At 37.3% G+C, this 20,495-nt stretch overlaps 3 protein-coding genes across 4 annotated transcripts; 1 reads left to right on the forward strand and 2 right to left on the reverse strand.

The window, feature by feature from the left end:
• Nucleotides 1–1,859: 1,859 nt before the first annotated feature.
• Nucleotides 1,860–3,056, reverse strand: LOC125652011 (testis-specific serine/threonine-protein kinase 4-like). Its single transcript, XM_048880880.2, has one exon. It carries the CDS (start codon nt 2,986–2,988, stop codon nt 1,936–1,938), a length of 1,053 nt encoding a protein of 350 aa, XP_048736837.2. The 5' UTR covers nt 2,989–3,056; the 3' UTR covers nt 1,860–1,935.
• On the forward strand, nt 2,954–7,911 carry LOC125651041 (testis-specific serine/threonine-protein kinase 1-like). Its single transcript, XM_048879641.2, has 4 exons — nt 2,954–3,464; nt 4,923–5,071; nt 6,615–6,822; nt 7,447–7,911. Exons 1-4 carry the CDS (start codon nt 3,174–3,176, stop codon nt 7,756–7,758), a joined length of 960 nt encoding a protein of 319 aa, XP_048735598.2. The 5' UTR covers nt 2,954–3,173; the 3' UTR covers nt 7,759–7,911.
• LOC125649878 (ATP-binding cassette sub-family G member 5-like) lies at nt 7,822–20,374 on the reverse strand. Of its 2 annotated transcripts, XM_048877712.2 has the most exons (12): nt 20,219–20,374; nt 19,894–19,972; nt 18,797–19,086; nt 17,956–18,188; nt 17,722–17,854; nt 17,324–17,593; nt 17,007–17,226; nt 16,613–16,812; nt 9,793–9,931; nt 9,322–9,507; nt 8,961–9,088; nt 7,822–8,166 (listed from the first exon to the last, which is right to left on the reverse strand). In XM_048877712.2, the coding sequence occupies exons 3-12, from the start codon at nt 19,068–19,070 to the stop codon at nt 8,003–8,005; spliced, it is 1,947 nt and encodes a 648-aa protein (XP_048733669.2). In that variant the 5' UTR covers nt 19,071–19,086; nt 19,894–19,972; nt 20,219–20,374; the 3' UTR covers nt 7,822–8,002. The 2 variants fall into 2 exon arrangements, with proteins under 2 accessions (XP_048733669.2, XP_048733670.2); XM_048877713.2 differs by lacking the exon at nt 20,219–20,374 and having other exon boundaries at nt 19,894–20,169.
• Nucleotides 20,375–20,495: the final 121 nt, after the last annotated feature.

The following is a 20,495-nucleotide window of genomic DNA, read 5'->3' on the forward strand; positions in this document are numbered from 1 at the left end:
TTTGCACGTGCATGCACGCGCGCGCACGTGCATTCCAATTTTGGTATAAAAAATGGAAAATCAGAATATTGAAGGAAGCGATATAAATCCTAAATAGGATGATAGTATATGATTTGTACATATGAAAAATAATATTTATTTTGTCAGCACGTGCACGCATGCGCGTGCACGCGCATTACAAAATTTGTACACTAACTTTGGAATCAGTCTAACTTTTTTGTTGTTCATTGAAATGGCTTGAAATTCATATCAGAGGTAGATATTGAGACTCTTAACTGATTTGCATGGTCAAAATTACCAATTTGCACGTGCATGCACGTGCGCTTCATTTTGATTGGATAATACTAAAACGTTTGTAACTATCTTGTTTATGAAGTGAATGAGATGATATTCACAGCATATGTAGACAATATGTGTATCTATATATTGGTGTAAGAAAAAAATGCCAACGCACACGCGCATGCGCGTGCAACGTTTTTAAATTTTCAATTTTTAAAGGACGATAACGTTTTTGTTTTTCATCAAATTCTATTGATATTAATGGTTTAGATGTGTCTTGTTACTCCTTACAAATTGTTGTGGTTAGAATTACTGCTCAGCACGTGCATGCACGTGTGCTGAATTCTGATTGGACGATTTTAAAATCGCTATAACTTCCTTGTATTTGGTGGAAACGTTATGAAATTCACACTGTGGGTATATGATACAAATGCCTGTTGAACGACATCAACAAAAATTCGGAATCATACACGCGTGCACGTGTATGCGCGTGCAACGCTTTCTTTCATTTTTTTTGGTACTGAAATGAGCATATTGAACGTACTACATGTAATTAAAGGCTAAAATAAAATGATTTTTTCCTATAGATTCACAAGGACATCACTTTTTAATTGGGGGAGGTTTGGGGAACATATGTAACGGTCCCCGTTACAATTAGAACTAGTTATTTTGTTGACACTATGATTCTGTACAATATTATATTGTTCTAATTTCCTCATCTGAAACATGTCATCGCTACATGCGGATTATAATATAAATTTTCAAGATAAACACCGCCTCATTAAGTTTGCCATTAGATAGGGAGATTTTTGAAGACTTTATCATCCTATTGTGTCATTTTCATTACCCAACATAGATTTCCCGTTTTTCCCTCTTTCAATTTTAAGTTGAATAGATGCGCATAGGGATGGGGGTGGGCTAAAAAGAGAAAAATTCTGGACCCGCGCATGTATGTGCAATAGTGTTGGATTTATCAATTTACTTAATTAATATTTCATCTACATATCTAATGTTTCAAATTGCAAAGTATTTGAATTACCATTATATGAGATCTATTTGCGTTTTATGCCCACAGGCAGTGCCTGTTCACACGGTTTTACAAACTTGAAAGGTTTGCGACAAGACTTGAAGGGCATTTGATCACACAATTAGTGACTTGAAAAGATTGAGAGTAGAAATAAGGATTTTAAATAGGCAGTTTAGAGCTTATAGTTCAGAACAAGCCGCAAATCACAGCGAAGGCAACAGAAATATAACGAAAGCTGTTTCATAATCTCCAAACATGACTTGGACAGCTAATGTCGCTTCTCGCTTGTAGTAATAGTCTGTATTTTGATTTTAGACATGATGATATGAAGAGAAATTATTTACAAATATTTAATATGCATTACAAATTTATTATAAGATTGTACAAAATGCAAGTTAGTACACTACAAATAAATAGTACATTATAGAATATTTACAATATATACATACCTACAAACAATAAAATATTATAAAAATAGAATAAAGTTCATCTAAACAAGAATTCTTTTTAAGTAGAAGAATTTAAAAGTACTTTTATCAAATTCAAAGCAACTATCATATATCTGTACAGTATGCGCAGCAAATACAAGGTATTTCAAGAAATCGTGCAATTTTCTCGGGACCCGCAGTTTATGTGCCTGAAGTTTCGGCTTTCCTCGTGATTGGTTTGGGTCCTTCGATACTCGCGTTTTCTGGATTTTCCATTTTGGCTCCAGCTTTCAACCACGTGCACCCTAGAACATCATGAATGTCTGGCCGTTCTGAGAAGCTGTACTTGAAACACCATAAGATCAGAGCTCGGCATTCTTCCGATACGTTCTTTTTAATCTTATGCCAGGGAAAATTCAGTTTTCTGTGTTCCTCTAGTACACCGTGGTTTCCTTTACTCTCATCAAATGGCATTTTCCCAGTGACAAAAATGTATAGAATGACGCCTATTGCCCAGATGTCAGCTTTCTGAGTATCATAGGGTTCCCCTCTCAAAATTTCTGGAGCTGCATAAGATTTGGAGCCACAGTAGGTTTTGCTAAGTTGTCGATCTGGATCCACTTTGACAAATCCGAAATCGCAGATTTTGATGTTGTGGTTGTTGTCTAGAAGCAGATTCTCCAGTTTGAGGTCCCGGTGGGTGATGTTTTGTTCATGGAGGTATCGCACGGCTTCACAAATTTGCTTTGTCCAATTTCTCGCCATCCCTTCCTTGATAGCACCCACGCGCTGAATGTATCGCAGGACATCACCCTTTTCTCCGTACTCTAGCACCATGTATACGCGCCTGTAGTCCTCAAAAATATCCAAGAGCTTAACGATATGCGGATGATTAAGCTGTGGCCAGATTTTGATTTCCCGTGGCAAAAATCGCTGTTGAAAATCTTTTGGGGCTTTGTTCCGATCTACAATTTTGACCGCGACCACATCTTTGCCACCGTTGAGATTAAAGGCGAACTTGACTTTAGAGTAGCTTCCACTTCCTAGGGTCTGCTTGACTAGAAAACCCTTTTTTGCCAGAATAGCACGGTAGGTAGGGCGATATTTTATTGTTTCGCACTTCTCCGTCGATGAGCGGCGAATCTCCACTGCTTCCACTTCACCTTGCATTATTTCCAGCTCGTGTTGCAAGTTCAGAGAATCTAAGGGGTTCTCAGCCATTGCACACTTCAGTCTCTTATTACTCGGAGGCATTCAATCTTTGTGCAGACTTTTGCAGTCTCTACGAAGAAAATGCAGACTAGTAACGATGACTGCAACGTGACGAAAACAAGACAATGTTTATTGGGAGTCAAGTTAGTTAACGTCACAATATGATGACGTCACAATGGGTTATAGACACTCCGTAATCTGGCGCCATTGTTGCTAGATGGACTGGAATGCAGTTTTTTGGTATGACTTCAAATAATTTATTTTTGACTGATGAGGAAGTAGAACTAAAGAAAAGGGGGTACAGTCTCGGAACTCTTGTCGGGGAAGGTTCTTACGCAAAGGTGAAATGTGCGTACTCTGACAAAAATAAGAAAAGAGTAGCAATAAAAGTAATAAACAGAAAGAGAGCTCCTAAAGACTTCCGAGACAAATTTTTACCCCGAGAACTTGAAATCCATACCACACTGGAGCATCCAAATATTGTCAAATGCATCGAGTTGATGGAATTTCATAATAAGGTATGTTTTTTTAGATGAAATTCTATTTTTCTATTATCTAAAGAAGCTTGCTCGTTGTATGTTTGTTGCTAATTTTACACCCTTTACTACGAATAAATAAACCAGTTTCTGGTATCCTCGGCACATTAATGTATCCTTGTGTGAACCATTTTCACATTTTTCGTGCAATCTTTGTTGAGAAATAATTTTTAGAAATTACCGAGTTACCATGCCCAGAAGAAATATTAATTTTTTAAAAACCAAATTCAAATGAATATAAATATAATTACAGAGATGTTTCTCACATTGTTATCTGGAACATACATAGATAAACTTTCTTCCCCATTGTTCTTATTTTGGTCATTTGAATAATTTTCATACAAGGTTTCATTATTTCTAGAAAGAAAAAATCTGGATAGCGGATAAGGATTAAAAAAAAATCAAAACAAACCCATAACAAACAAAAGCTAACAAATGAACACTAAAAACTAAAACCCTAAACTACAAACAAAAAGAAGTCAATAAAAATCTGAACGAAAGGATCTAGATCTATATCGGAAGGTTATCTATTCCACAATATGAATAATGATATGAACACGCCTTATATCAGAGGGTAATTTATTCCACGATGATTATGAGTTATTGATACATTTGTGTACGATCTATATCAGAGAGCTTTATGAATTAATGATATACACGGTGTACGTACACAATTCATACCGAAGGAGTATCTATTCCAAAATAATGATACATACACGATTGATATGAAAAGGCTATTTATTTCAAAACTTGAATTATAATGATATGTACACAATCTGTATTGATCTAGGGCTATTTGTATGAATTAATTATTGATATGCAACACCTGAGAGCCGTTCTTGATTACCTACGATCCACAAGGGGTAAACCAAATAGAAATCTATAGAGAAGGGGTTTGGTAGTGCTGTGGGCCTTTTTTTTTAAACGGGGGATGGGATTTATAAAGTTTTGGGTCAGAGTGTTTATTTAAATTTGGTGTCGAACGCATATATGGCAAGAGATTCTTTTGTACACAAGGTTACATGCTCTTTGATTTAGTACACGCAAAAATATTTTGTTCCAGGTGGGAAGCATGTACTAAGTTAAATTAAATGACAAATGAAAGAATTTAAATATTTCTTTAATTATTTCAAAATTTGTAATTGGTAGTAGTTACAATTCAACAGAATATACGGGATATTCTTTAAAATCGTATTCTATAATCGACCAACAAGACTACATGTGTATTGTGAAAATCAAAATGTAAAAATTCTTATGTATGATAGTAAATTCTGGTTTAGGTATAAATATGGTTCTCTGTTAAACTTCATCAATATGTATTTTTCAGTGTAAAGGTGTCTTGGACGAGCAATGTGGTCCATGAATCTTTAGATAATTGAACATCTTCACCGCTGTTGTATATATTTTTTTCACACGACCCATGACCTTTTGCACCCTTAGGTTTATATTGTAATGGAGTACGCTGGACACGGCGATTTGTTGGATTACATCAGGTTGGGCGGGGCGATAGCGGAACCCAAGGCAAAAGTCATGTTCAGACAGATCTGCTCCGCTATGAAGTATCTCCACCAAAATTGTATTGTCCACCGGTAAGTCGGGTCACATATTGTCCATCGGTAAGTCGCGTCACCTAAATCATATAGTCCACCGGTAAGTCGGGTCACCTAAATCATATTCTCCACCGGTAAGTCGGGTCACCCTAATCATATTGTCCACCGTTAAGTCGGGTCACCTAAATCATAGTGTCCACCGGTAAGTCGGGTCACCTAAATCATATTCTCCACCGGTAAGTCGGGTCACCTAAATCATATTCTCCACCGATAAGTCGGGTCACCTAAATCATAGTGTCCACCGGTAAGTCGGGTCACCTAAATCATATTCTCCACCGGTAAGTCGGGTCACCTAAATCATAGTGTCCACCGTTAAGTCGGGTCACCTAAATCATAGTGTACACCGGTAAGTCGGGTCACCAAAATCATATTATCCACAGCTGAGCCTCACTATAACAGCTGCATCGTGCACTGGTAAGTTGGTAAGTCTTGCCACAGAAGCTGTATCGTGTACAGTTGAATCTTACCACCGATGTCACATCGTTCACGGGTTTTTTATTTGAACACTTTTTATTTGTCCAGATGATATAGCATTGGACATAAGTTCTTAGAACGTAGAACGCCCTCTCCAGTTAAGTCTGGTCACCGAAGTCACATGTATCGTGTACAAGTACGTCTGACCTCAGAAGCTGCATCGTCCACAGGTAAATCTGACCACCGACGTCATATTCTCCACAGGTAAGTCTGACCACCGTCGTCATTCTCCACAGGTAAATCTGACCACCGTCGTCATTCTCCACAGGTAAATCTGACCACCGACGTCTCATTCTCCACAGGTAAGTCTGACCACCGTCGTCATTCTCCACAGGTAAATCTGACCACCGACGTCTCATTCTCCACAGGTAAGTTTGACCACCGTCGTCATTTTCCACAGGTAAATCTGACCACCGACACCTCATTCTCCACAGGTAAGTCTGACCACCGACGTCTCATTCTCCACAGGTAAATCTGACCACCGACGTCTCATCCTCCACAGGTAAGTCTGACCACCGTCGTCATTCTCCACAAGTAAATCTGACCACCGTCGTCATTCTCCACAGGTAAATCTGACCACCGACGTCTCATTCTCCACAGGTAAGTTTGACCACCGTCGTCATTTTCCACAGGTAAATCTGACCACCGACACCTCATTCTCCACAGGTAAGTCTGACCACCGACGTCTCATTCTCCACAGGTAAATCTGACCACCGACGTCTCATCCTCCACAGGTAAGTCTGACCACCGTCGTCATTCTCCACAAGTAAATCTGACCACCGACGTCATTCTCCACAGGTAAGTCTGACCACCGATGTCACATTCTCCACAGGTAAATCTGACCACCGACGTCACATTCTCCACACGTAAATCTGACCACCGACGTCATTCTCCACAGGTAAGTCTGACCACCGACGTCATTCTCCAAAGGAAATCTGATCACCGTCGTCATTCTCCACAGGTAAATCTGATCACCTGAATCATCAAGTTAGTATGAGTTTGAATTTCTGGACGGTGGTTTCATTTTTCTGATCCCGATTTATTTCAGAGATATGAAGTGTGAGAACCTACTGCTGGATACTTTTAATAATGTAAAGATCTCTGATTTTGGATTCTCCCGGAAGATCAATTCTGGGGACATCTGCAAAACTTTCTGTGGTAGTGCTGCTTACGCCGCCCCCGAAATTCTACAGGGAATCCCGTACCACGGCCCAGTCCACGATATCTGGAGCATCGGAGTGGTCCTGTATATCATGGTGAGCAATTCAATTAAAACTATTCACTTCTTTAATTGTGTTAGGTTAATATCATTAATTATTGTAGATGTTTTATTAAATCGAATGTATATGTATATAAATTATATATTAGCTGTCATTTTGTCAACAAAAATCGAATGCAATGAAAATTGTTCTAAATCATAGATTTTAGTAATAAACCAGTATTTAATTATTTCAAACACTTTTTAACCTCAAAGCAGGCACATGAATGTGTAATTTTGGTGATTAAATAATTATTATCTTGCAAGACAATAACTCTTCCTTATATATTTCTTTACACTAAAAGCGGTTATTAAATGTAGTTCTATTAGGTTTTTCGTTTTTGTACAAAACGTTTTTATTAGTCATTAATATATATTCCGATGCCATTATATTATTATGCCATTGAGAAATTTTGAGGAAAAAAGGTTGCCATCACTTTCAAAGCTAATGCCCCTTTGAAATAACACCCACTCAGAATTCCTTCCAACTAGAAAATCATTGAAATTTGCCAAGACTATGTCTCGGAAAAGGGGGGGTGGGGTGGGGGGGGGGGGTAGAGCTGGATTTCTATTCAACTGTAAACACAGATATTTGTTAATCTGTGCACATACATCCTTGAAGGTATGCGCCACAATGCCATTCGACGATAGCAACATTAAGAAAATGATCAAGGAACAACTGGATGGAAAAGTACGGTTTTCAAAATCCAAGAAGTTAACAGCAGAGTGCAAGGATCTCATACACCAGATCTTGGAAGTGAATGTGAAGAGACGAGCCACTATCGCCACCGTGTTGGACCACCCCTGGATGGCGGTGAAAGAGACCGAGTCCGATAAAGCGCTACACAGAGCAAGAGACAGGGAAGTCAAAATGATGGCGGCGTCAGAAGCCCTCAAGTCCAAACTAGCCAATATGCCAAATGTTAAAAACTGATGTAGCTTTTCTAATTATCGCTTATTGATATTAGATTCTAATTACGGCAAATGATATCAAAAATTTTTACAATGTGAATATTTTATTTATCACAGACATTGTTAACAATAAACACAAAAACACTGTAAGTGTCAGTTTCAACAACAATATAAATATGACAATAGTCGTTGTAATTTGATTAAGACTGAGGTTAATCAAACGAGTATCTTGGAGATATAACCGTGCTGTCACGGCCATTTATGGCCTAGTTGAGGTTTGGTATCCCCCGGATTTTGAAGGCTATGACTGTGAACACCACGAAAGAGACTGTGAACCCTCCTAGGGCCCAGAAGTTTGTGTGCATGTTGTCCACGGCGTCTGGATAAAACTCCTTCAAGTAATCGTCTCCCGTAATAAACTGACACACTCCTGAAGTAACAAACAGAAATACATGAAGATAAGCAACATCTGGGGTGGGGACTTTAAATCAGCGAGCTCTAATGCGGACATGATTAGATGACCATCAAAATTCTTTTGCTCTTTCTGCTTTAACATTATGATCCTAACCTGACATAATCCACATACTGCAGATTTAGATTGCACATTTGTCGCTACAATCCCTGCATTAAATAGGTATGGGTTTTAATTCCCTGAATTGACCAAGACGTTTTATAACTAGCCTTGAAAGAATATTAGGTCTAGCAGGAGTTCACAGCGTTCCTACGATGCAACAAGAACTCTCTACATGTATTTTTCCCAGTGGTCTTGACATGCACTGTTTGTTATATTCACCTTTGCATTAGGCCATGAGCAAACTTTGCATATACATGTATCATGATTGTTCTAAAGATACAGTTCGCATAAGTCATGCCTTTCTCAAGTGACCTTGACCTCGTTAAAGTGACCGTATTGTGACATCTCCTCAGGTCATACCCTTAGTGTGAATGTATATGGTGTAGATTACAAAAAACGGTCTTCTTTTTTACCTCCACGAGGTCATCAACGATTCCGACTGCGAGGTAATTATTTTCATTCTGCAACAGTGGTGCTTATAAAAAGTACAGCAAAGTCGAGGTATTAAATATGCTTATTAGAAATTTGAAAGCGGCGGGCCGTGGTGAATTAAATGGTAGATCATAACCATAATGATACATTGGATTCAGGGGAAAGTCCCATTGGGATTGTAAATACAATGTATATACAGATCGATGATGACAAAATACCTTCGCCCGGCGGCGGACAGGTGAAGTTCAGCCCGTGGAACTCGTTCGCCATTAGAATCTCAGTGCTGTATTTGTGCACGCTGAGCCAACTGGCCCATTGGAAAATCTCCAGCATGTTCTTAATACTTCTACAATACAAAACACTTCAGCTATAACGTAAAGTAAACCATTTGAAGAAAAGTTTACAATCAAATTCCCGCGTCTTTCTCACCAATCAAGATAATTGTTTTCATAAAGATTTTAGACCAAACTGGCAATAATGGAACACCTTGAATTATTTACGTTCCTACCTGCCAGCGTACAATCGCAATTCCAATCCTGCAAACAAAACTACACGAGATTACCGATATTCCATACTTGCCTTAGAAGTCCCGAGGCCAGCAACAGAGACGCAGTGAGGACGAGGGCTGACGTGCTGTTGGCGATGTTAGGGTTGATGAGGACCCCCATTGTGCCCACCGTGATGATCTCCCCTATAAAGTGGAGTGCACATACCACAGCGTAATAGATGGCGAATCTGTCCCAGGTGGGGTAGAGTCCTGTCACCCTAGAAACCAGGAAGGTGTCATTATGTAAGGGACAGACAAGTGTCCTGTGATGGAGACAGGTTCTAGGTCCGCGGATACGAGAGAAGTGTCACCTCGTAGTAGAAACGAGAAACATGTTATTTCATAGCAGAGATGAGATAGAATTTGTCTCGTAGCAAGGACAAGAACAGTTTCATTAACTTTAAATACACATATTTATACCCCGGTAAGTTGTTAGAAGTAACTTAAGAATAATTGAACAACTAGGATTGATTGTTTCAGGGTTGGAAAACTTTGATATTTACCAGTAGACAATGATACTGAAGATGAAGCTGGCGATGATGTGGAAAGGTAGAACGTGGATTGCGTAAGTCAGAATGAAGGTGCCGGTGGAGTACAGCCCGTCCCGACATTCCCTGTAGAAGAGATCCCTCAAGGGCGGAACTAAAATGAAATACAGAAATCCATATCTTGTTTTCATTGTACTTATGCCGCCAACAGATAAATGAACCTTTTTTAAATATATTTCGTGACTGAAGACTCCAAGATACATGCTTAAAAGTCGTATCCACACTTATTGTTGTGAGATACTGACAATTTTTTTTATATTTTTATCCATACAAAAATTGAAAATTGACTGCCATTTGAATAATGAAACTTTCAGAATAGATCTTGAGTTGTATCCTTGCCAAACATGTTTCATTTTGCCACCGGTACTGTCAATCTTTATTTTTGGTGGCACATGCAATTTTGGCCTATGTACATTCAGTCGTAGTTACGGAAGATTTTCGAAAATTTGTCAAAGCAAAAATTTAGAAACATTTTAGAATGGAAGCATGCCACTTTCAGCAGAGATGATAGATCATGAATGCATGTTCTTGTATGTCTTCGATATTCCTGATTATGACCGGAAGCAATTCATCATCTTTTTTTCACACGTGAAGCCGAAGCTGTTCCTATTCATCTTACGACCAAATGAAGTGGAGCGAAATTAACTACGTATTGATTGTGATAATGACTTTCAGTTACGCTGCGTTTAATCAATATTTCATCTCTAAAGAAGTTTTCAGTAAGAGGGATCTGGATCATCTTGAAGCCACATATTACAGTCGCTTTCTTCTGCTAGACTATTACTACTTTAAAAACCTACTCATCATTTCCTACAAACGTGTGTCTATTTTACCCCCAAAGCAATACTTTTGGCTGCCAACTATGGCATGTTAAACGTTCCAATATTCGACTATTTTCCATTTGTATTCTATACTTGTTTCATTTGTATTGTACAATTTGTATTGTATAATTTGTATTGTACAATTTGTATTGTATAATTTGTATTGTATGATTTGTATAATTTCTATTTGTTGTGTATGTTTCAATTTGTTTTGCATGTAAATTCCATTTCTATTCGATGACAACAATTGTAGAACAGTAATGGAATTAATATACCAGGTATGTAATGCAAATTGAAACATTATAGAACATATATTTTTATAATATGAAAATTAGACAAATAACGAATTGCAGTATACAAGGATATAGACACTGATAAAATTCAAATATAAACGGACAATCATAGAACACGACTGGAAAATTAAACAGAACAAATAAAAATTTATGGAATACAAATGGAAAAGGTCTAATATTGCAAAGTCTCTTCTGTCATAGTTAATGAACGTGAGGGAAATGTTGATTTCATAAGTTTCATTACGTAGAAGGATGTTCGGAGATCGTAAAATATCAATCACCGCCCTTATATCCACCCTCAAAGAACTGGAATATCTCATAAAAAATCTCATGATATGTTGACCTTGGGGTCTACCTAAGGTCATTTCTTTCGTCGGAAATTAATGATTTAATAAAATACATTTTCCCGTGGTTGGCAAAAATAATTAAAAAAAAGAGAGAAGAAAACATCAACGACAAACTTTAAAAGAGAAAAGAAAACTGCATTCCATATGCATGCTAAAACTTAAAATGGGAAAATAGAACTGTTCATGCTTTCGTGCCGTGTTTCTCTAAATTCTTTAGTCTGAGCTAGCGATATTATAAAGCTCGTTTATACGCAATCACAGAAGCAACGATGTGAAATGGATAAGCAAGCCCTTAGACTAGGGTTTGATTCCTCCTTTCACCCCGGGCCCTCTATAGTCCTCTGCCCCTGTAATCTCCCTCCCTGAATGCTTAGGCCACACCAGAGATCAGTTATTCTCTCTGCTCCATTTCTGCATATCAGCTGTGGGGGTTTCTGTTATTAACTGCGCATACACAAGACAATGATTCTGGTGTTTACATAAAGGTTACGACACAGCACTGCAGAAGCATATTATATAAGCATGTTTATATCTGATACATGCATTTCGTGATAATTAAGTGAATACATGTACAACATCATTAACGTGATTACTCGTCCTTCTATATCCTCTAATAAGTATATAAGATATACATTTTCTAATAAGCATATACAATACTTACATTAGTATATACACAACAGCCATATTCTAAGTATGTGCAACGTATAAAAACAGTCAAAATCACGCAAATTAATACGGTGGTTTCAGCTAAAACCAAAGAACATCATGGATTCAAAGAAGTAAAAAGAAAAAAAAAATGCCTAATAACTTATTCGAACACACTTTCTACAACAAAAAAAATGAATAAATGCATATCGTATGTGGAAGTAAAGGAACTGCAATGGTTTTCTAACCAGATACAATTTTATATAACTAGTCGACAATCTGTGTTTATATCGCCGAACCTTAAAGCATGATAGAAATAAACTCACATCGAGTAAAAGTCACATTCATGACTGTTGCATCAAGTATATACATATGTATCCCCTCCTATAACATTTATGGCACATAGCATGTCAACAACGTTGTCACTACAAAGGGTCAAGACAGGAAAGTGACATATACTCTAATGTAAATAACCTTCTTTACTATCCTACTTTTATATCATACGGTTGGTATTACAATTTAGTTAGCACGACATTGGAGTGGCGTATGATTTCATTGAAATTCATATCACACCAGATATATAGTGGTCTATCAATGTAGGTCAACGAACAATTAAAAGAATTCCTGGAGTTAATGAAAGACATCTTTTAAAAAAGACTTCCTGGGGTTAATAAAAGATATTTTTAAAAAAGACTTCCTGGAGTTTGTAAAGGTAAATAAAGAATACAGAATTGAGAGGAGGGCAAACACAAACCCCTGGAAACACCAAAAGTTGGGATCATGTGTCTTATGGGAGAAAGCGTCCCTGTTGACTGGGCACGTGAGCCCTACATCTTGATCAGGAAAACGGAGTAACTCGTAGTCAAAATCAGTATGCAAAGAAAGGCCTAACAATGGGCATGGGACACGCCATGAAACATGATAAATTTGGTGTTGTTCAAATAATCAATTAGCGTGTTGGATTTCACGCTTGCAACATGAACAACATTTTTTTCCGTCCGTCCATACTAAATCTTGACTATACGGAGATGTGGCTAAAAGACGCTCCGAGATATAACTCACGATTGTCACGTATAAAGAATGTTTGATGGTTAACGCGCTATCCGGGGTGGAAAAATAAAATACAGATTAGGAATACCATAGAAAAAGTAAAGTAGGACGGACAATTTTGAATCAGAAATTCGACTAAAATGAAGCAAAATTGATATGTTAAAAGACTCTAAATCTAGATCTAGTTTTGCTACAACCATTCTAAGCTACCGTGATTAATGAAAGAGGTTGACGTAGCGCATTAGAAGACAGCTCATGTAGTTCTCACGTCATTACGTAGTTCGTGAATAAATCTCTTCTCATTTGTTATTTGCGACCTTAATCACCTAGTTCTACTGGCTCGGTAATACGGATGTTTACGACCGTTAAATCAGCATTAGAGATCGCGGTGAGAAGATAATTCTTCCCATTCCAATACGATTCATACATTTCTCTTTATGTCTAAAAATTTTCGTTGATGTTTGCAATTTTATTTATTCATTTTTTTTTTTATCTTCTTTTTTTGTTTTTGTTTTTTTTTTTTGCGTTTTTGTTGGGTTTTTTTCTCCCCTTTTCGTTTTGTTATATGAAATAAATATATTTCTTTTCGTTTTTCAAATAAAATAAAAATTGCATTATGTTTTTAATTCGTTGATTTAGTTTTTTCATGGTTCTATCTGAATGATTTTGTACTGTCAGCAGTTTGCTATTCTTCACTGAGCGTATTGTTACATTGTAATTTTATCGGGTACTACTTTATTATTCGCAGTTATTTGTCCATCAGGGTATTTAAATTCGTGTTCGAATCTTGAATATCATTCGACAATTTAGCTACGACCAGCAAGTTTCTTTCGAAACCGTATTTAATTTTGTGAATGAGTTTCTTTTCAGATACTTTCTTCAAGTTAGCGTTCGGAAATCCTGGTTTCCCTTCAGACGACATGCATTGCCAATTGAAGCTTTAATTCCGGGTTGCCTGTCTATGGATTGAAAGAATCGCGTGCTATTTTGTACATATGTGAATAAAATTAGCTAACATTGTCGCCACCTAAATATATCTTTTGTGTTTTATTTTATTTTGATGATAGAACAGGAAATATTTTATGTTTGGCTGAGCAAAGCGAAAGAGAACATAAGGTAAGAAATAGTTACGCTTGACGTTACAATGCATGTTTCTCCGTTATTGTATCATATTTATATTCTTCATAATTTTGCCTTCGATGTCTTCCAATGCAGTTGTGAACAATGCACGTATTAATCTTGATAAATATAGTACATCTATATTAACAGCTGGGAATTCCGACAGAACTGGAAGTATAATGTAATTGTAAAAAATAAATCAGTTTTAAAGATACTGGCAAGAGGTATACACGTTTCATGAAGTCCGCCGGCGTGAAGCATCACAGTTCATACCCTCGTGTATTTTCAAAAATGTAATTTATTTTTTAAATTGGGTAACAATGGAAAGCTTTTCGGTAGATTACAAAAGAGTTGCATTAAAATACATTATGGGAAATTCCAAAGTAATCAAAACAGTCAAAACTTAATTTGCAATTTTTCAAATGTGATTTTGGGGGGCAAAAAAAATGTAGGTTTATTTTATCATTATTTTAGTCTATACAATTAAAGTGCTACATTTGTATATGGGGTTTTTGATAATAGTTCAAATAATGTTTGAGCGTGAAATTGGAATTTGAACTTTTAAATAATAAAAATTCATGTTTATCAAAGCAGAAAATACATTTATTATATAGCTAATAAATAGTCTATCATAAAATCTGCGTAAAATCTAGAGAATGTTAGCGTTCAATATCCTGAGAATTTATTGAACGCTAACTTTGCATTGCGTAAATTGTGTACGCCCGAAACAATCCGAGTATGAGCGTTCAATATTGACCTTACCGTAATGACGTAAACAAGCCGTAATGACGGGTTTAATACATGTATATCGTCGGAAACCTACGGTTGATTACGCTTCGTTCCTCTCTCCATCACCCGTGGGTCCATTCATTCCTACTCGCTAGTTCTCATGAATAATTAATGAGGCAATTTGATTGGGCGCTTATCGTATACCCTGAGCGAATTTGTCCAATCAACAAGACGCTTTCAGCCCAGTTTCGGTATACAATTCTTGTGATAGCAAAAGTATCAAACCCCCGCACGCGTATCCCGGACGCAGCTTACCCAAGATTGAGCGGAGGTATAAATGTCTAGGTGTTGCATGATTGGCTAATATCAAGAGTGAAATTATTTGGAATTGAAAGAAATATTGTAGAGGTTCATATTAATTGTCAGGATAAAAAATTATCGCACAAAATCGAGAAATGGTTGGAGAAATTACCATGGTAGGGGTGTGCTTAAAGTGGTGTAATTTACTGCAGATTGCTATGTGTTGTAAAAAAGTACAAATATGGCCTATAAAAGGCACGGGACCCTATATAATTTTTGTCGGTTTTTATCAACACTTGGAATGAACTTTGAAATGTTTGCGGTCATTTGTTTAAAATTAATATAGTTAATTAGTGAGAGAGTCAAAGGTTAGCATTGAGGTCTATGGGAAATGAATTGATACTCTTTTCCCTTAAGTTGATGCTACCTTCAGAAACAGAAGAGTTCCGTTACTATAACGATTACTTTGATTGGACTATATCTTCGAATATTTATTCATGAGAACGAGCGAGTAGGAATGAATGGACCCACTGGTGATGGAGAGAGGAACGAGGCGAAATCAACCGTGGGTTTCCGACGATGTGATGGAGAGAGGCACGAAGCGTAATCAACCATGGGTTTCCGACGATGGGTTTAATATTGAACAGTTAAGAAATGCATGCTGATATTGCACATTTTCACCTCAGATGCCAATATTGATGAATTCTCGTATATTTTAGAGTATTTTGAGTGAAAAGGGATATAATTTAACAACTAAATACTTCAGCTATATAATAAAAGGGTTATTGAACTTATATAAGTTCAATAACCCTATAGTATTGCAACCCCCGTGCGCTACGTCTTTGCAATGGCTCCATCAGCAACACGGGGAAATCGTGACACCCGCTAAGGAGAAAGTGCAAAGTTTGTAATATGTGCAACAGAATCACGATATGACTAGGTGAAAAGAAGTTCATGTAAACAGTCGCAAGTATTTCGTGACGAAATCTACATGGCATCGACAAAACATTTGTGAGTGCGTGAGAATGCAGTAGTTTATATAAACCTGAAAATCTAGCCAGCTATATAGTTAGAGGAAAGGCGATGAAAATGGTACATTTCTAAAGCTGTTGTCATTAATATTATTTTATCGATATTTCAAGAAACGTGGTGCGTGATTCTCGAGTCCCATGTTTGGAAAATCGATGAATAACACATTTAATTGTCAAAAGTTTGTATAAGCTGATTTGTCTGCAAGTTTCCAAATAGCTTCCGCAATCTATGCAGTGTACAAGATAAGAAACTCTACTCGTTCTACTCGGAAATGTGCGTGACAAAACAAGGCAACGAAGAATGGGGCTACTTTGGGGATCTCCATTTCATGTTTTTCTTTGAAAAGCATAAAATTCACCCCTTAATGTTTTCGCCCGAATATTCTTCGTGCACCTCTGGCAGAAAGGCAGGTTAGATCATATATATGGAGCTGACTTACAAATGGCCACGGCATTAAGAATGGAGACATACGGGGGCACACTCGCGGACTGATACATCAACCCGATCCGGTCCTGAATACTTTCCTGATTGGTCTTCATGTGTCCAAGGAAGGCGCATATAAACGGCACAAACAGTGACAACATAAACACCCGAGGGATGTAGATCGTCCGCTCACGCGCCAAGTTCAACATCATTCGTCTGCACAGAAAAAAAAAAAAGAAGTTTTATCCAACATTTCGGGAAAATATTTAAAATGGACATATTATTTCGATTGTTTTCTTTAAAAATTAGTACAATGTACTTCATTTCATATGAATTTTAAAAAAATATGATGGAACAGGGGAAATGCACAAGCTCTAAAAACGTAGGGACACTCCCACACAAGCACTAACTTCCATAGTGTAAACATCACTCTGAACACATTTGGCGGTCGTGGTTTGTAAAAATACAGCATCGTAGCCCTGCTACTTGGGCGCATTGTGGCCTCGTTGACGTCATTGACAGTCTCGTTGTGAATTTCTGATTTATAGAATGTGTCCACTAGGTGGCGCACTCTTGTTGCTGTTTCGTGTTCTCTCTGATGATCTCGTCTGTCAATACTGGCCAAGTCAACTGAAAAAGTGAAATGACTTTAAACCTTTTTTTCTTTACAGCAGATGCTTAAAAACAATATAACAAAATCATTAAGATATCTTAAAGGACATTCTACCATAATGATCTAAAGGATTGGCATAGGTAGGACAAGGGTATCCGATGTTCTGGAAATAGTCCAACATCTGTTCTGCTCCGCCAAAGTACACCACGTCTCCCATACTGAGTATACCGACTTCGTCAAAGAGTTTGAAAATGTCTGATCGAGGCTGGTGAATGGTAAGGAGAACCAGTTTACCTCTTCGGGCGATATCGCGGAGGTTTGAGACTAGATAGTGTGCCGTGTAGCTGTCCAATCCAGTGGTAGGCTCGTCTAATAGCAAGATCTCTGAAACAAAATATATTCAATTCTAACAATTTTCAACTGTACATAACATTTGTAGCTAGTCTTTGTGAATAATCTCTGCCATGCTATTGGCATGTATTAAAAAGCATATAAAAGGGTATTGCATATACTTGGATCTTGCAAAAGTTGTAGTGCAATTGTGACTCTTCTACGCTCTCCACCAGAAATTCCTCTGACAATGTTACCACCGATCTTACTGTCAGCTACATTCTTCAGCCCCATCTCATTGATGACACTGTTCACCTTTAAAACACACGAACATTCTCTTCAAGTATTTATACAAGACTCCAATTGAAATTTTGTCATATACGTGGAGAAACAAAGTTAATATATAGAACCAAAACCTTATTCTCAATTTCGAACTGTTTGGTCCTGCCGGGCAGTCGTAGAAAGGCAGCGTATCGAAGTGTCTCTCTTACTGTCAAGTTGTGGAGAAAACGGTCTGCTTGCATGACGTAGGCTCCATATTGTTTGATTACTTCCTTTGAACATTCGTAGTTATTGTAGTAGACCTTCCCCGTGACTTTGCCCTCAGTTCTACATGCTATAACGTCCAGAAGGGAGGTCTTACCGGATCCTGTAAATAGGTCAGGTCATCGAAATCTTAGATAGTATTTGGAGATTCAGTCTAGCAATTGAAAATTGCTTTAAAAATTATTGGGAACAGGTCTTTGACCGATTTATGTTGCGCTAAAATGTAATATCTCAACTTTGAAACGTTAAATATAGTGCACAGAAAACACACCCTACTCTGAGAATGTAGACTGTGTATAAATAACACGTGCTGAGAATGTAGACTGTGTATAAATAACACGTGCTGAGAATGCAGACTGTGTATAAATAACACGTGCTGAGAATGTAGACTGTGTATAAATAACACGTGCTGAGAATGTAGACTGTGTACAACTAACACACGATTTGATAATAAAATCCAAGGCTGTTCTACTCACTGATTAACAATGAACTTCAAAATGATTCTCTTTTTCAAATCCATTGTCGAAGTGCGTATGTCATGTGTTTTTATCTTACTTCTTATGAAAGAAACGAACACGGCAGTAAAACTCCGACAAATGCATATTACTTATTTTCTTCCCGGGAGAAAAAAGTGGTGAGCCCGATAACAATTCACTTAACAAAAGTGTGTGTGTGGGGTGGGGGAGGTGGGGGGGTGTTTTAATACCTAACCTGAACTCCCGAGTATAGCCGTTAGACGTCCACTTTTTAACTGCATAGTGACGTCACGAAGCACCGTCTTTTTCCGTTGTCTCCGGAAACATGCTCCCTTCCACCAAGGACCAACTCTTTCCTTGACCTCATAATTCACGTCTAGCAAGTTCAAGGTTGGTTTGGATAACCTTTCTTCCTCCTCTAGATCTGGAGAGAAGTTCGAACAGCTGCTCAATACGTAGTTTAGATCGAATATACTGGGACTCTCCACCTCATGATCTCGAGATTCCATCACTTGGTAATATTACCTGGAAATGTAATACAACAACGTTGGTTTTTTTTATACCATGCTAATTCTAATTTGTTTTCTTTTTCTTCATAACATGATAATCATTAGTTCTACTTCATTTTGCAAACAAGTAAAAAAAAAAAAAACCCATTCTTTTTTTCCCCATAATTTACAAAAAATCATTTGATATTTAAATACATTTTAGTATTCAAAATAAGAAAACAATATTCCAGTAATAAAAACAACCCCTATATTCATAGTCTATAGTTAATCAATATAGAGATAACCGCGATACATGTACATAAAATTATTAAACCCATCATATCAACTTATATTGCATGTGGGTATTATATCGACCTGAGCGAGTAGCATAGTACACTAGTATCACGTTACAGTGATTGTCGGGGATATATACTTAATCATTGTAATAATATTATCAGGTACCGATTACAAAAGCGACAGCACAAATGTACACAATACATTTCATGCACCCCAGAGAAGACAGATATTATGTTGAAATTTATCGGATTAACTTGCAATTTTGATAACCTATGAAAACTTGATTGATTTTATCAATTTATAAAAAAAAAAAAAAAAGGCTTAAAATACACAACTAATGACAGAGCTGTAACGTTGAAAAAACAAATGCTGAATAATCCTTAAGGACAGCTATTAATTCTAATGCCTTTATTAAACGTATCTGGAGGAACAGGCAAACCACGTGAATCTAATTTTCACTTCTACTTGTTCGCTGACATGTTAAATAGTCAGTCAATACGAGATGTATAAAATCTTGTCAAAGGTGACAGGAATATGTAAAACTTACTGTGTATTGACGATCCCTCAGCACACCGGAAGTTGACTAAACCTTCCCAGAAATCAAGTCGGACGAGTCCACCAAGTCGCTAAATGATACACCGACAGGTATACAGGTGAACACCAGAGTCAACGTAATTAGATAAACAATACAAATAGCAAAAGTCACCCAGTATAACGACGAACCGTACCAATGATGAACTCTGAATGCTCCTTACACAGGCAAAAATTCAATTATTCACATGATAAAATCAAAGAAACATGCTTTTAAAAGTTGTCCATGCACAGAATACTTAAGACCGTATAGATAAGAGTTTTGTCGCTTAATTTATTACCTGTAGATATACTTTAATGCCGATCACGTCAGCTGAGTATCGACGCTGCTTCTGTGTCCCCGTCAGGTTTCCAGCGATCGATACGGCCCTCCTATTTCCTCCAAGACTTTAATCCCAGTTACCAAGATAACTCAGAATACGCTTTTGAATGAATCATATGGTTTAGCACTGAAATCACATATCGATTTCTGAATGACGGGAAAAACGGGACAAATATCCTAAGTGGGACGGAGATTTCAAAAACTTGGTTGTTTTTTTTTTTAAACAACGATTATTA

Source organism: Ostrea edulis, chromosome 5 (assembly GCF_947568905.1).
Source record: "Ostrea edulis chromosome 5, xbOstEdul1.1, whole genome shotgun sequence".
Taxonomy (NCBI): domain Eukaryota; kingdom Metazoa; phylum Mollusca; class Bivalvia; order Ostreida; family Ostreidae; genus Ostrea; species Ostrea edulis.

Coding starts and splice junctions, on each gene's coding strand:
- LOC125652011 (XM_048880880.2), bottom strand. CDS start 2,988: ATGCCTCCGAGTAATAAGAGACTGAAGTGTGCAATGGCTGAGAACCCC.
- LOC125651041 (XM_048879641.2), top strand. CDS start 3,174: ATGCAGTTTTTTGGTATGACTTCAAATAATTTATTTTTGACTGATGAG. Junction 3,465..4,922: donor TGATGGAATTTCATAATAAG/GTATGTTTTTTT, acceptor TTGCACCCTTAG/GTTTATATTGTAATGGAGTA. Junction 6,823..7,446: donor GAGTGGTCCTGTATATCATG/GTGAGCAATTCA, acceptor ACATCCTTGAAG/GTATGCGCCACAATGCCATT.
- LOC125649878 (XM_048877712.2), bottom strand. CDS start 19,070: ATGGAATCTCGAGATCATGAGGTGGAGAGTCCCAGTATATTCGATCTA. Junction 16,813..17,006: donor GTGATGTTTACACTATGGAA/GTTAGTGCTTGT, acceptor TTTTCTGTGCAG/ACGAATGATGTTGAACTTGG. Junction 8,167..8,960: donor CTGTCCGCCGCCGGGCGAAG/GTATTTTGTCAT, acceptor TTGTTACTTCAG/GAGTGTGTCAGTTTATTACG.